The sequence below is a fragment of the Moschus berezovskii genome, chromosome 3 (genome assembly GCF_049115385.1).
Source record: "Moschus berezovskii isolate FMDL1 chromosome 3, NW_MosBer_1.0, whole genome shotgun sequence".
Taxonomy (NCBI): domain Eukaryota; kingdom Metazoa; phylum Chordata; class Mammalia; order Artiodactyla; family Moschidae; genus Moschus; species Moschus berezovskii.
In genome coordinates this window covers 11,506,274-11,519,232 of record NC_142462.1, presented here as the reverse complement: position 1 = coordinate 11,519,232, position 12,959 = coordinate 11,506,274, and the positions used below count along the sequence as shown (strand labels likewise).

At 47.7% G+C, this 12,959-nt stretch overlaps 1 protein-coding gene across 1 annotated transcript in view; it reads left to right on the top strand.

Moving 5' to 3' along the window:
* Positions 1-8,072, top strand: part of SPMIP7 (sperm microtubule inner protein 7) — a 66,490-nt gene extending 58,418 nt beyond the window's left edge. The window contains exons 8-9 of the mRNA XM_088832042.1: positions 6,454-6,561; positions 7,704-8,072. Coding sequence (XP_088688168.1) covers positions 6,454-6,561; positions 7,704-7,827 — 232 coding nt within the window. The 3' untranslated portion in view covers positions 7,828-8,072. The remainder of the gene's footprint in view (positions 1-6,453; positions 6,562-7,703) is intronic.
* The last annotated feature ends 4,887 nt before the right edge of the window (positions 8,073-12,959 follow it).

Genomic DNA, 12,959 nt, shown 5'->3' with positions numbered 1-12,959 from the left:
GTGATACTCCACTGCAAGTTAGAGTTTACGTGGGCTGAGTAATTATTGAAATTTTTTCTCTTGTTAAAAAATACAGCAATAAACAACCTCCACATTATCTTTGTACAATCATGCATACATTTCTTGTAGAACAAATCCCTAAAAGCAGAACTCTTCCATGAGTTTTGCATTAAAATATTTTTTTATTTGGTAGGCATGACCTATTATTAAAGGATATTCAGAGTTAAGGAATTCAAGACAGTAATTCAGTCTCCACTGAAGTTCCTAACTTCTAACTTGAGCCTCCTTTGGGAACTAGAATCCACAGTATCCACTAGATTCAACAGGAGTTCTGGAAGTTCAGGGAACTGAGTAGGAATTAAAAAAAGAAAAAGATAAAAAGTCACTCCTCACTTATAATCTGTGTCATGCTAGCAAGGGAAACATAAGGAACCCCCAATTTTTCCAAATCTGTTCTTTATCTTTCTCCTAAATACTAGAGCCATATTCTTTCAAGAGCACAATGAACAGGGTGGAAGAGAAGTTGTTTTTTTTTTTTTCTGTTAGTACCTATCTTGTGGTTCCACATGGTTTCAAAACAACATATCTGTGCCGAGTCAGGAACCCAAAGCTTGGAACCTTGCCCTTTCCTAAGAAAAGGGAATGCAGTTTTCCTCTGAGAGGGGCCACACGGGCTCTCACGTATGTGCGTCTCAGCTGGCCCAGCCCCTCCCTTGTTTTGCCAAGGAGGACAGGAGAGGGCGCATCCAGGTGACAGAGCAGAGCCCGTGCCCTCTGACCCACACCCCACCCCAGCACACCCGGTGCTTTCCAGACCACCGTTTCCCAGCCAGCTTGGTGCTTCCACCATGCTGTCTTCCACTAAACCTTGATCCTTTATTTCAGGGCTTCACCCAGTTTCACGTTCACGGTGCTTTCACCCCAGTCATCTCTCTGATGAAGCATTTGCAAATAACGCGTAATTGTCCACAGTGATCCCTAGGCGGCCGAGGGCCATGTCCTGAGCTGGAAGAGGGGCCGCCCTGCCCTCCTGTGCTGCACCTTTAACAAGATCTTAACCACAGCCCAGCTTCAAGCCAGGCTATGAATAGCAGTTCCTTACACTAGCCCACACTTCTGCCTTTTCAGAGAACTTTCACATCGACTCCCTCATTTGTTTTTCAAAGTAGTGTGATGAGGCCAAAGGTGGGGGAACAGGCTCTCTCCCCACTTTACAGATGAGGAGGCTGAGGCAGAGTAAATGATTAAAGAGCCCCAGACACTCATTTTGTGAGCGGTTAAGAGAACAGGGCTCCCACCCCCCTGGGCCACCTCCAGCCAGTGAATGCTTCCTGAGGCCTCAGCCCTGCTCTGGTCGGGGCTGTTTGCTCATTTCTGTGTCCTCTTTTGGATGGAAGAGGTAAAGGTTCCCTGAGAACAGAGGGAGAAAAGCATAGCCTGTAGAGCATGATGATGATAAGAGTGAAACTAATTCCTGAGCAGATCCCGGGGCCACAGTATCTCATTATATTCAGGGATGCACAGCCCAGTGACCAGAACCACTCTGGTGCTAGTTGGACTTCTGAGCTGCTCCTTCAGCCTTCCCTCCCCTTTCCCCACCTTCCCAGGCTTGCCTCCTCCTCCCCCTACTCTTGCACTAGGCCAACACTTTGCCCAGGTACCCTGGCCCCACACTGCCTGTAAGGGAACTGTGAATTTCCCCACCCCAACTTGGGCAGAGGTGGTCTGGAAAGACCCTGTCCAGGGTTACAGGGCGGGGTGCCACCCTGGAGGCAGATGCCAGCCCCCAACACACTCTGAAAGCATCTGGCTGTATCCCTGTCCGATGCCCCTGCTCCTAGTTTGCATCAGTCGTCTTTGCCCCACTTGGGTTCTGTGAGCCTCTAGTTGTGCATTTGCAAAATTTCCTTCTTAATGTGAAAGCGATCAGGAGCCTAGCCTGTTTGAGTTCTGCTAGATCTCTACCTGACATAGAATAGCTCTCAATAAACAAGGGTCCAGGTGACTTGAATTGCACTACACTTAACCCAGAATAGATGCCGCTCAGCTGGAAGCCTGGGTTTCAGGGCCTTCTGGGGCCACTCGGTTCCATCACCTGCCAGCCTTGTTGTCTCTGGGCACATGGCTTAGACCTGTTCTCAAGACTCAGTGCCCACCTCTATACCACGGCATGGTCCCAGGACCAAGGACGTGGAGTGTTGTGAGATTGAATAAAGCAGCCCACGTGTCACAAAGGGTATGGGCCCCCGAGGATTATCAGGTCTGTGGTGCAGACAGAGAGTGTTTTCAAGCTGGAATTCTCATCCACGTATGCATGACTTATAATCGACATATAGGATGATTTGCTCCATGTGTCCTTTACTTTTCTATTTGTCTTTTAATGATATGCCACCTGGGCCCCTTTTTTCTAACTGATTTACTAAACTTCCTTATATTTCTCAAGTGATCTAATTTCTATTATATTATGCTTTGTTGAGCAAAACCAATTAGTTATAAACTTAGGCAGTAATTTATTCAGTTACCCATAGTGGACCAACCCTAGGCTTATTTTGGGAATCGGGTGCCAAGGAAGGTGTTCAGAAGACTAGCAACTATGGAGCAAAGACAAACATGAAAACCACTTGTTGTTAAATGGGCTCCTGCTTCCCTTCAGTTCAGTTCAGTTCAGTCGCTCAGTCGTGTCCGACTCTTTGCGACCCCATGAATCACAGCACGCCAGGCCTCCCTGTCCATCACCAGCTCCCGCAGTTCACTCAAACTCATGTCCATCGAGTCGGTGATGCCATCCAGCCATCTCATTCTCTGTCGTTCCCTTCTCCTCCCGCCCCCAATCCCTCCCAGCATCAGAGTCTTTTCCAGTGAGTCAACTCGTCGCATGAGGTGGCCAAAGTATTGGCATTTCAGCTTCAGCATTAGTCCTTCCAATGAACACCCAGGATTGATCTCCTTTAGAATGGACTGGTTGGATCTCCTTGCAGTCCAAGGGACTCTCAAAGTCTTCTTCAGCACCACAGTTCAAAAGCATCAATTCTTCAGCGATCAGCTTTCTTCACAGTCCAACTCTCACATCCATACATGACCACGGGAAAAACCATAGCCTTGACTAGACGGACCTCTGTTGGCAAAGTAATGTCTCTGCTTTTTAATATACTATGTAGGTTGGTCATAACTTTCCTTCAAGGAGTAAGCGTCTTTTAATTTCATGGCTGCAATCAGCATCCGCAGTGATTTGGAGCCCAAAAAAAACAAAGTCTGACACTGATTCCACTGTTTCCCCATCTATTTGCCATGAAGTGATGGGACCAGATGCCATGATCTTTGTTTTCTGAATGTTGAGCTTGAAGCCAACCTTTTCACTCTCCTCTTTCACTTTCATCAAGAGGCTTTTTAGTTCCTCTTCACTTTCTGCCATAAGGGTAGTGTCATCTGCATATCTGAGGTTATTGATATTTCTCCTGGCAATCTTGATTCCAGCTTGTGCTTCTTCCAGCCCAGTGTTCCTCATGATGTACTCTGCATATAAGTTAAATAAGCAGGGTGACAATATACAACCTTGATGTACTCCTTTTCTTATTTGGAACCAGTCTGTTGTTCCACGTCCAGTTCTGACTGTAGCTTCCCTTAGCTCTCCTTAAATGAGGGAGTGGGTCTGATCATACAGCTGACTTGGAAATTCTCTCAGAGCCTGTACTTTTCAGTGTCTTTCATTTGAAAAGCCTTATCACCCATCAGTCATGGGTCTATAGAGCGTCCCCTAGAATCTGATCTCATCTAGTCTTGTTGCACTTAAGATGGAAAAAATGTTCCCCTTTGTTTTCCCTGAAAAAGAGTTAAATGGAATAGATTCAAGAAGCAGCGTGGGTGAGGACTTTCGTTTTCAAATATGTGGCAGTTTATTATGCAACTGCCTTCATTTCTCAAGCCCAAGCAGCTTATCATTAATTCAGTCCTCTAGTTCATGTTTGTTATTTTTAGATATGATGTAATATAATATCATTATTATAACGTGACATGGAATACTATTTAACATCAGTATCCTGTATGCCACAGGTAAATCACAAATAGTTGGATGGTGTTTTAGATCCAGCCCTTCTTGAGCTTCCATCTTTGACTTCTTACTGCTCTAATGGAAGGCTGTGACCTTAGAGGCATTTTCATTCTGCAGGTGTTTTAGAGGCAGTGGAAAAAATCTCTCATGCAAAGGAAGGGGGTTTCCTTCATAACATGCATGGAACCTTTGATGAATTCGGGGAGAGATATAACATATGAATGACTTTGCCCCACTTTTTGTTCCCACTCTGACATACAGCTACAATTCTAGGAGAAGATTCCAAGAAATCCTGAAGGGTCCTGCCTAGAATTTGGCAGTGGTAGTTCACTCACCCAGGTCCCTCCAATAAACCTGAAACCTGAAACAGAGACTTCCAAAGTTGACTGCCCATGAGAGTTATGGAGAGAGATTAAAAAAGAAAAACACAATTTCCAGTTCACAGCACTCACCAATTAAATTAGCATGTCTGGTGGGTGGTAGTCAGGCGTTGGTACCTTTGAAAAATCCCCGAGTTGTCAGGCGCAGCAGCGTTGGGAAACCACTGTCTACCTCTCTCCAGCTGCCTGTCCTGGATCAACTGCATTCTTCAGTGCCAGGCTGCTATTTCGTACATTTCTTATTTCTTTAAAATCTTGTATTCTGACTAAAATTAGCTGAGCACCTACTAAGTGCTAAAGACTTGCCAGCAGCTTTTGCCTTCACTGAATCCCTCCGGCCCCAAGGGCGCTGGGAGGCCGTGTGCACTCTTGGCTACAGCCGCCCAGGGCTTTCCCTACTTTATCTCACAGCTGGTGGAGGGGTGGGAGCAGGCCTGGCTCCCTGAGTTCCCAGCCTCACCGCATCCATTAACTTGCACCGCTCATTCTGCTGTGGCCCTTGACGTGCTTGCCCTTCCCTTTGTCTGCATCGGTGTCCCCCATCTTATTGCCTGAGAGCCAGCTAGTCGCAGACTGATGTGCTTGGAAGAGACACAGAACGTTTATTGGCGCAGGCCCTGCCCTATATGTCCGGTCCCCTCGTGTGCTCATGCCGTCACAGAATCCATGCCCGGAAGGATCCCAGAGGACCTGCCTGCCCACAGACGCAGGTAGAATCTGGCCTCCCTCTCAACTGCAGCCTTGAGCTTGGTCCTGTCACCCTTCTCATAGCCGAGGCAGCGAGGCTTGCAGGGGCTCAGTCTGTGTGCAGGCCTGCGAGTCAGCAAGCAGAGTCAGAGGCGCAGGTCTGAGGCCCTGAGCACGCGCCACCCACTGCACTGCCCTGCCCTGTGCTGCCTGCCCGTCGCCTGCCACTGCATGTGTGCCCGCTCTGAAAACTGAGGGTTTTGACAGTTCCTCCTGCAGTCAGTGGTGCAGGATGGGGTCAAACCAGGGGCCCCCTCGGAGGAGCCGACCCTGCGCCTCCCATGGGACTCAGTCCTTGCTGCTCCTTACCTTGTGTCTGGGCATCCATGGAGGATAAGGGCCCTTGCCGAGGGATATCACACTCCCAGAGGACGGACCAGGGAGTGGCCGGGGCAAGCTGACCTTCCCCTCTGCTTACTGTGGCACCAGGAGGACCCTGAGAGCTGCACTTAACGCAGACGATGTTATTTGAAGTGGCCCGTGATTGCAGAGAGCATGTTTCTGTTCTTTGAGATACAGTCTCAACCTCACATCTTCCCTCACACCTGGGGATGAGATCCCGTGTCTCAAGCAGCACTCAGACTGGCCCCACCTCTTGCTCAGGAAATGATCCATGGAAGGATTTTGTATGCTGTAAAAATGTCAAAAGAGTAGTTATTATTCACACACCTCTGAATTACCCATTAGAATATTTGTTTTGGATGTCTGCTTGCCTTTATCAAGAGGACACCCACACTGAAAAACCTGCCATAGATTCTTGTGTTTTTCTTTTACTCTCTCTGGAGGGAAAAGGGCCAGGAACACAGAGGAGTATGTGGAATTGAGCTAAATTTCATAAACTGTATGAAGTCAGTACATCAGTGGTAGCGAGAAAGAAGTATTATTTAAAAATCATGCTTGTGTGTCCACCAGCATTGGAATCAGCACCACAGAGCTCTCTTCTGGAGCTGGGTCTGCTTTTTGGTAAGGAAAGCATGTCCGCCTTCCTTAGGAAACATGGTGGATCAGGTATGTAAAACACATGCAAATTCAAACAGTAGAGAAACATGGACTTGAAATAAGTTTCTTCAGTCTGAGACGAAGGCTGGTATCTACTCATCTCTGCCCCCTGCCTGCACGCTTTCCTATCTGGCGATCCGACTTCCAGACCCAAGCGTGGGGCGGAACCTTAGACTGCGTCCTTCTTATGTTTTCATAATTGGGTGCTGGCGACCGTGACTCTTTCGCACATGGTTGTGTTCGTTTCCTTTCTTCCCCTCTTTTAACTCTTTCCTTTAGCTCTGCAAATATTCCAGGATACACTGGTAAGGTTCATTTCACAGCCACCCACCCAGCAAATTCTGATCGTCCATCAACGACCCCCTCACCAGATTCAGAAGTGCACCAGTAAGTATGAATCCTATTACTCAATGTGCTTGGATATATTGGGGAGGGGGAAGTCCTAATGATGATTATTCCATTAAAGAACAATTAAGTATTAGGAGTAAATTTACATTGTTTAAAAAATAGGGTGTCAAGTCCAGAAAGACAGAAGAGTTCATTTCCCCACTGTTGTTGCTAGAAGGAGCGCATTGAGAGATTGAAAGCATCTTAGGGGACAGCATCTCAGCCTCTCAGACTCAACTCCACATACTTATCACCCTTCTGCATTATCCTTAGAACATGCATGGAACACACTACAGGAGACACACGCTCACTTCTTGTGAATAGCCATCTTACTTTTCATAAAAGACAACATTCTGTTAAAAGCCATATATAAACACCATTTTGCAAATTGAAAACAGGAGGCATTTGATGGGAAGTTAGTGCATACTCCGTGCTTTGAAGCTGCCAGTGAGAAGCAGGGGGTTATTGCTCATTATATCTCAAATTTGAAAACATTTGATGAAAGTCCTGCCTTGCCAGTAAGGTGACACAGCTCTGAAAATGCAAGTGCATCTTAGCCAGGTCCAGAGGCTGGCCTCATGCAAGTATAAGCTCTCGAGTTAGGTCAGTGTGCGTCTGGGAGGGGAAGGCAGGCAGTCCCACAAAAGGGTGCCTTTTCTCCTTTGTTGGTGGAGGGTGGAGAAGCCATTCATTTCTCAAACCCAGAAAGGTCCCTCTCCCAGCTAGGAAGATGACTCTACCTCTGGGCAGCCTCACACCCTGAGCCCACACCCCCAAGGTTTTGTGTGGTAACTGTTGGTTACTCAGTGGCCTCTCTGCAGCTTCACCTCCTTCTGTCTGTATTTTCTGTCTTCTTGGCACCAACTGTAATTCTAGGCACAAGGTCGATTTTCAGTCAGCGGTATAATGCATAGTACGGAGTCAATGAACTGAACGCAAATAAGGAAAATAAAGGCAACAGTACTCACGAGCATTAACCACGCCCACTCTCTCTCTGTTCTGTGCGTCTGTTTTCTCTCTCCCTCCACGCCGATCGCTTTCTCTCTTCATCGCTCCCATATTTGTGTATCATTAGTTGGAGAATACATGAGGTTATATGCTCCTATTTTATTTCATGTCTTTTTTTCTCTCCATTTTGTTAGGGTCTTACGGAAAGGAATGGCAGTTGACCTCTTCCGTCACCAGGGGCCGCTCTCTCGAATGGTCACAACTGTGAAACCCTACAATCCCTTCAATAAGAAGGATAAGGAAACCATAAGCTACTGAAAGGGACCTGCCCCGAGTGACCCCCGAGCCTGGGATAGGTGCTGGGTATGATGTGATGGGGAGGTAACAGAAGCCAAATAAAGGCACGTTCTCGGTGTGTCTGGCTGGGCCTTGACCAAGCGGAGCTCCAGCTCCAGAACCACGTGGGCGTGAAGTGGACTGTGTGAGATCCCTCCATTCTCTCACGTCAGGTTGTATTTGTATCCGCACGGCTGTGGATCCCATGAGCTTTCATAAACCTCAGATCGTTCGCCCTTGCAACCCCACAGAGGGCATTTTGCAAATATCTTACGATTTTATGAATAAGCAGACTGAGACTAGGAGAAGGAAAATATTAATCAAAGGTCACACAACTCATAGTGGAGTTAGAACTAGAACCCAGCTTTCTGAATTTAGAAACCTGTGCTACTCCTTTTCGCTATAGATCAACTAACCTTCCCTGAGTTATTAAAAAAGAAAATAATACCCAGAGACAGAATGCCTCTTGTCCCAAGAGATTCAGAATGAGATAGGGAACCCGCAGAACACCAGGCAAATGTGTAAATCTTTCGAAGGTAGTTTGGCCTTGCTTTCCCATCAGAAGGGCAAAATCAGATATTTTTGCTTGAGGATCATGTGTTGCCTCAGCTGACACCTACACAGACTTGGGTGCTGACTGCTGCCCTCGCTGGCTTCTGCCTTCTACCAGGATACACAGGAAGGCTGCCGTCCACCCTCCATCTGTGCTATGGAGCTGATCAGCCTTCACAGGAAAGTAATGGCTTCACCTGAACCCAATCTTGCAGCCTTAATTATTTTCAGAAAAGAGAAATTCTATCAAAAAATCTGACCAAAACAAAAATCTTCATCTCTTGGAAGATTCTCACCCAAACACAGATGGGAATGATGAGCCCTGTCCAGGGAGCAGATAAATGCAGGGACCCGAGATTGCATTTCGTGGTAAACATCCCTGGCAGGCCACTTTGTCAGGAGGTACAGCTGCCCCAGGTCTGAGGCCTTGTTTATCACGCTGGGCCTTTCTGAGCAGGGCACCAGCAGCACCCAGTCCTGACGCCCCACAGCCTCGGGTGACTGCACCCTCCATGCCGCCGGCCTCTGGACACCATCCGAGGACTGAGCACCTCCAGAGCTGCTCCTGGAAGCATAGTGGCCTTGTCTGCAGAGTCCCAGGGCTACCTCCAGGACAGGTGAGGTGGCAGCTCTTCATTTTCACTGTAACTAGCTCAGGTTTCTCACGCGTAAAGGTCAAATGCAAACCCTGCTGCTCACCACAGATCCAGAGTTCTGGCCTGACTGACTACCAGAACCTTGGAGTGTAAGTCCTGTGACCTGGGTTTCCATGGTCAGCAGTTCAACTGAAAACCATGCAAATCTAGGAAGAGCGCTGCAGGGGTTTCCATCTGCTCATCAAGTTCTCAACTGGGTCTTGGTGCATTCCACGGGCTGCGGCCAGCATCCCTGCGCCTCCTCAGGGCAGACACTTGCCCTCGGCTCCTCCTCCCAAGCTCAGTCTTTCTGACAGTTACTGCCTCAGCTTTTATTCATCCCCAGGGATCACACACACACACACACACACACACACACACACACACCACACACAGACACACACACACCCCACACACACACACCCCACACACACAGACACACACACACCACACACACACACACACACCACACACACACACACACACACACACACACCACACACACACCACACACACACACCACACACACACACACACCACACACACACACACACAGACACCACACACACACACAGACACACACACAGACACACACACAGACACACACACACACCACACACACACACACACCACACACACACACAGACACACACACACACCACACACACACACAGACACACACAGACACACACACACCACACAGACACACACACACACACACTCGGCTCCTCCTCTCAAGCGCACACACACACACACACACCACACAGACACACAGACACACACACACACACACACACACACACGGAGAATCGGCTCCTCTTCCCAAGCTCAGTCTTTCTGACAGTTACTGCCTCAGCTTTTATTCATCCCCAGGGATCACACACACACACACACACACACACACACACACACCACACACAGACACACACACACCCCACACACACACACCCCACACACACAGACACACACACACCACACACACACACACACCACACACACACACACACACACACACCACACACACCACACACACACACCACACACACACACACACCACACACACACACACACAGACACCACACACACACACAGACACACACAGACACACACACAGACACACACACACACCACACACACACACACACCACACACACACACACAGACACACACAGACACACACACACCACACAGACACACACACACACACACTCGGCTCCTCCTCTCAAGCGCACACACACACACACACACACACACACTCGGCTCCTCCTCCCAAGCACACACACACACACACACACCACACAGACACACAGACACACACACACACACACGGAGAATCGGCTCCTCTTCCCAAGCTCAGTCTTTCTGACAGTTACTGCCTCAGCTTTTATTCATCCCCAGGGATCACACACACACACACACACACACACACACACAGAATCTATGTGGGTTTTGTAAAACATAGGTGAAAGACAGTGTCAGAAATTACTAAATAATTCACTTGGAAGATAAAATGCATTCTGATGAGCTTATTCTCGCAAATAAGGATATTACAGCATAATATAAAAATACTACACAAGTACTATGAAGGTATGACACTCGTGGGAGAGCAGAAGAGAAAGTCTAGAAATGGACAGATAAATTATTTTAACCTGAGCCCAGAACAGATTTCTTTTTCAATTGATGATACTGTTAGGTAGTTAAAATAGAAAGTGTGAGGTGAAAAGTCTCTCAGTCATGTCCAACTCTGAGACCCCATGGACCATACAGTTCATGGAATTCTCCAGGCTAGAACAGTGGAAGGAAAGGCCTTCTCCAGGGGATCTTCCCAACCCAGGGATGGAACCCAGGTCTCCTGCATTGTGGGTGGATTCTTTACCAGCTGGGCCACAAGGGAAGCCCTGGAATAGGAAAAAGGAGTCCAAAATGGTGGTAGCCCATTCTAAAGGAGATCGATCCTGGGTGTTCATTGGAAGGACTGATGCTAAAGCTGAAACTTCAATACTTTGGCCACCTCATGCGACGAGTTGACTCACTGGAAAAGACTCTGATGTTGGGAGGGATTGGGGGTGGGAGCAGACGGGGACGACAGAGAATGAGATGGCTGGATGGCATCACCAACTCTGTGGACATGAGTTTGAGTGAACTCCGGGAGTTGGTGATAGACAGGGAGGCCTGGCGTGCTGTGATTCATGGGGTCGCGGAGAGTCAGACACGACTGAGCGCCTGAAATGAACTGAACTGAACTGAACTGAAAGGCAAAGAAAGGGAAAAGCCTGTGAAAAGGGAACAAATGAAAAATCCACAGACCAGAGTAGAGAACTTCAGGTGAAACAAACACGCCCCCTTCCTGGCTACCCCTAATTTGCATCGGGCAGGCTCAGGGGGGAGGAGACTAAAGGTTTAAAAAGAAGGGGCCAAGACCGATGGAGGCTTCTCCTGTGGGGTTGGCCTGTCCTCGTGCCTCAGGGGTGTACTACCCTTTGTTTGCGAATAGAGCACTGAGCTATAACTGGTCCGCCATTTCTTTCTTTTTTTTTTTTTAATTTTATTGGAGGCAAATTCAGTTCAGTTCAGTCGCTCAGTCGTGTCCGACTCTCCACAACCCCAGGGATCACAGCACGCCAGGCCTCCCTGTCCATCACCAACTCCCGCAGTTCACTCAAACTCATGTCCATCAAGTCGGTGATGCCATCCAGCCATCTCATTCTCTGTCGTCCCCTTCTCCTCCCGCCCCCAACATTTCCCAGCATCAGAGTCTTTTCCAGTGAGTCAACTTGTCGCATGAGGTGGCCAAAGTATTGCAGTTTCAGCTTCAGCATCAGTCCTTCCAATGTACACCCAGGATTGATCTCCTTTAGAATGGACTGGTTGGATCTCCTTGCAGTATAAGGGACTCTCAAGAGTCTTCTCCAACACCACAGTTCAAAAGCATCGATTCTTCGGCGATCAGCCTTCTTCACAGTCCAACTCTCACATCCATGCATGACCACGGGAAAAACCATTGCCTTGACTAGACGGATGTTGGTTGGCAAAGTAATGTCTCTGCTTTTTAACATACTATCAAGGTTGGTCATAACTTTCCTTCCAAGGAGTAAGCATCTTTTAATTTCATGGCTGCAATCAGCATCCGCAGTGATTTTGGAGCCCACAAAAATAAAGCCTGACACTGTTTCCACTGTTTCCCCATCTTTTTCCCATGAAGTGATGGGACCAGATGCCATGATCTTTGTTTTCTGAATGTTGAGCTTCAAGCCAACCTTTTCACTCTCCTCTTTCACTTTCATCAAGAGGCTTTTTAGTTCCTCCTCACTTTCTGCCATAAGGGTGGTGTCATCTGCATATCTGAGGTTATTGATATTTCTCCCAGCAGTCTTGATTCCAGCTTGTGCTTCTTCCAGACCAGCGTTCCTCATGATGTACTCTGCATATAAGTTAAATAAGCAAGGTGACAATATATTGCCTTACATTAATATATTGGTTGGTTTTGCCATGCATTGACATGATCCGCCCCCGGTGTACATGTGTTCCCTCTTGAACCCCCTCCCACCTCCCTCTTCCCCATATCCTCCCTCCATGCCATCCCCGTGCACCAGCCCCACGCATCCTGTATCATGCGTCGAACCTGGACCCATTTCTGTTGCAGCAAAACAGAACCAAGGAAATTACACACTCTCCGGTATAGAGACAACTGTTTGGAAACAAAACAGAAAGGAAGATCCAGGTCTCAGCCATAAGAGAAAGAGAACCGCTCTTATAATACCGCTTTAAATGGATCATTTACAGCCTCAGACAGGCGACCTCAAAATTCAGGAGAATTGGTTTATAACATGTGGATAGTGGAAAATTTTTCCAAAGAGGCCACTGAAGCCAGAAATTATGAAGAAAAAAAAAAAACAAACTACTTTTAACATCAAAAATACCACCGAT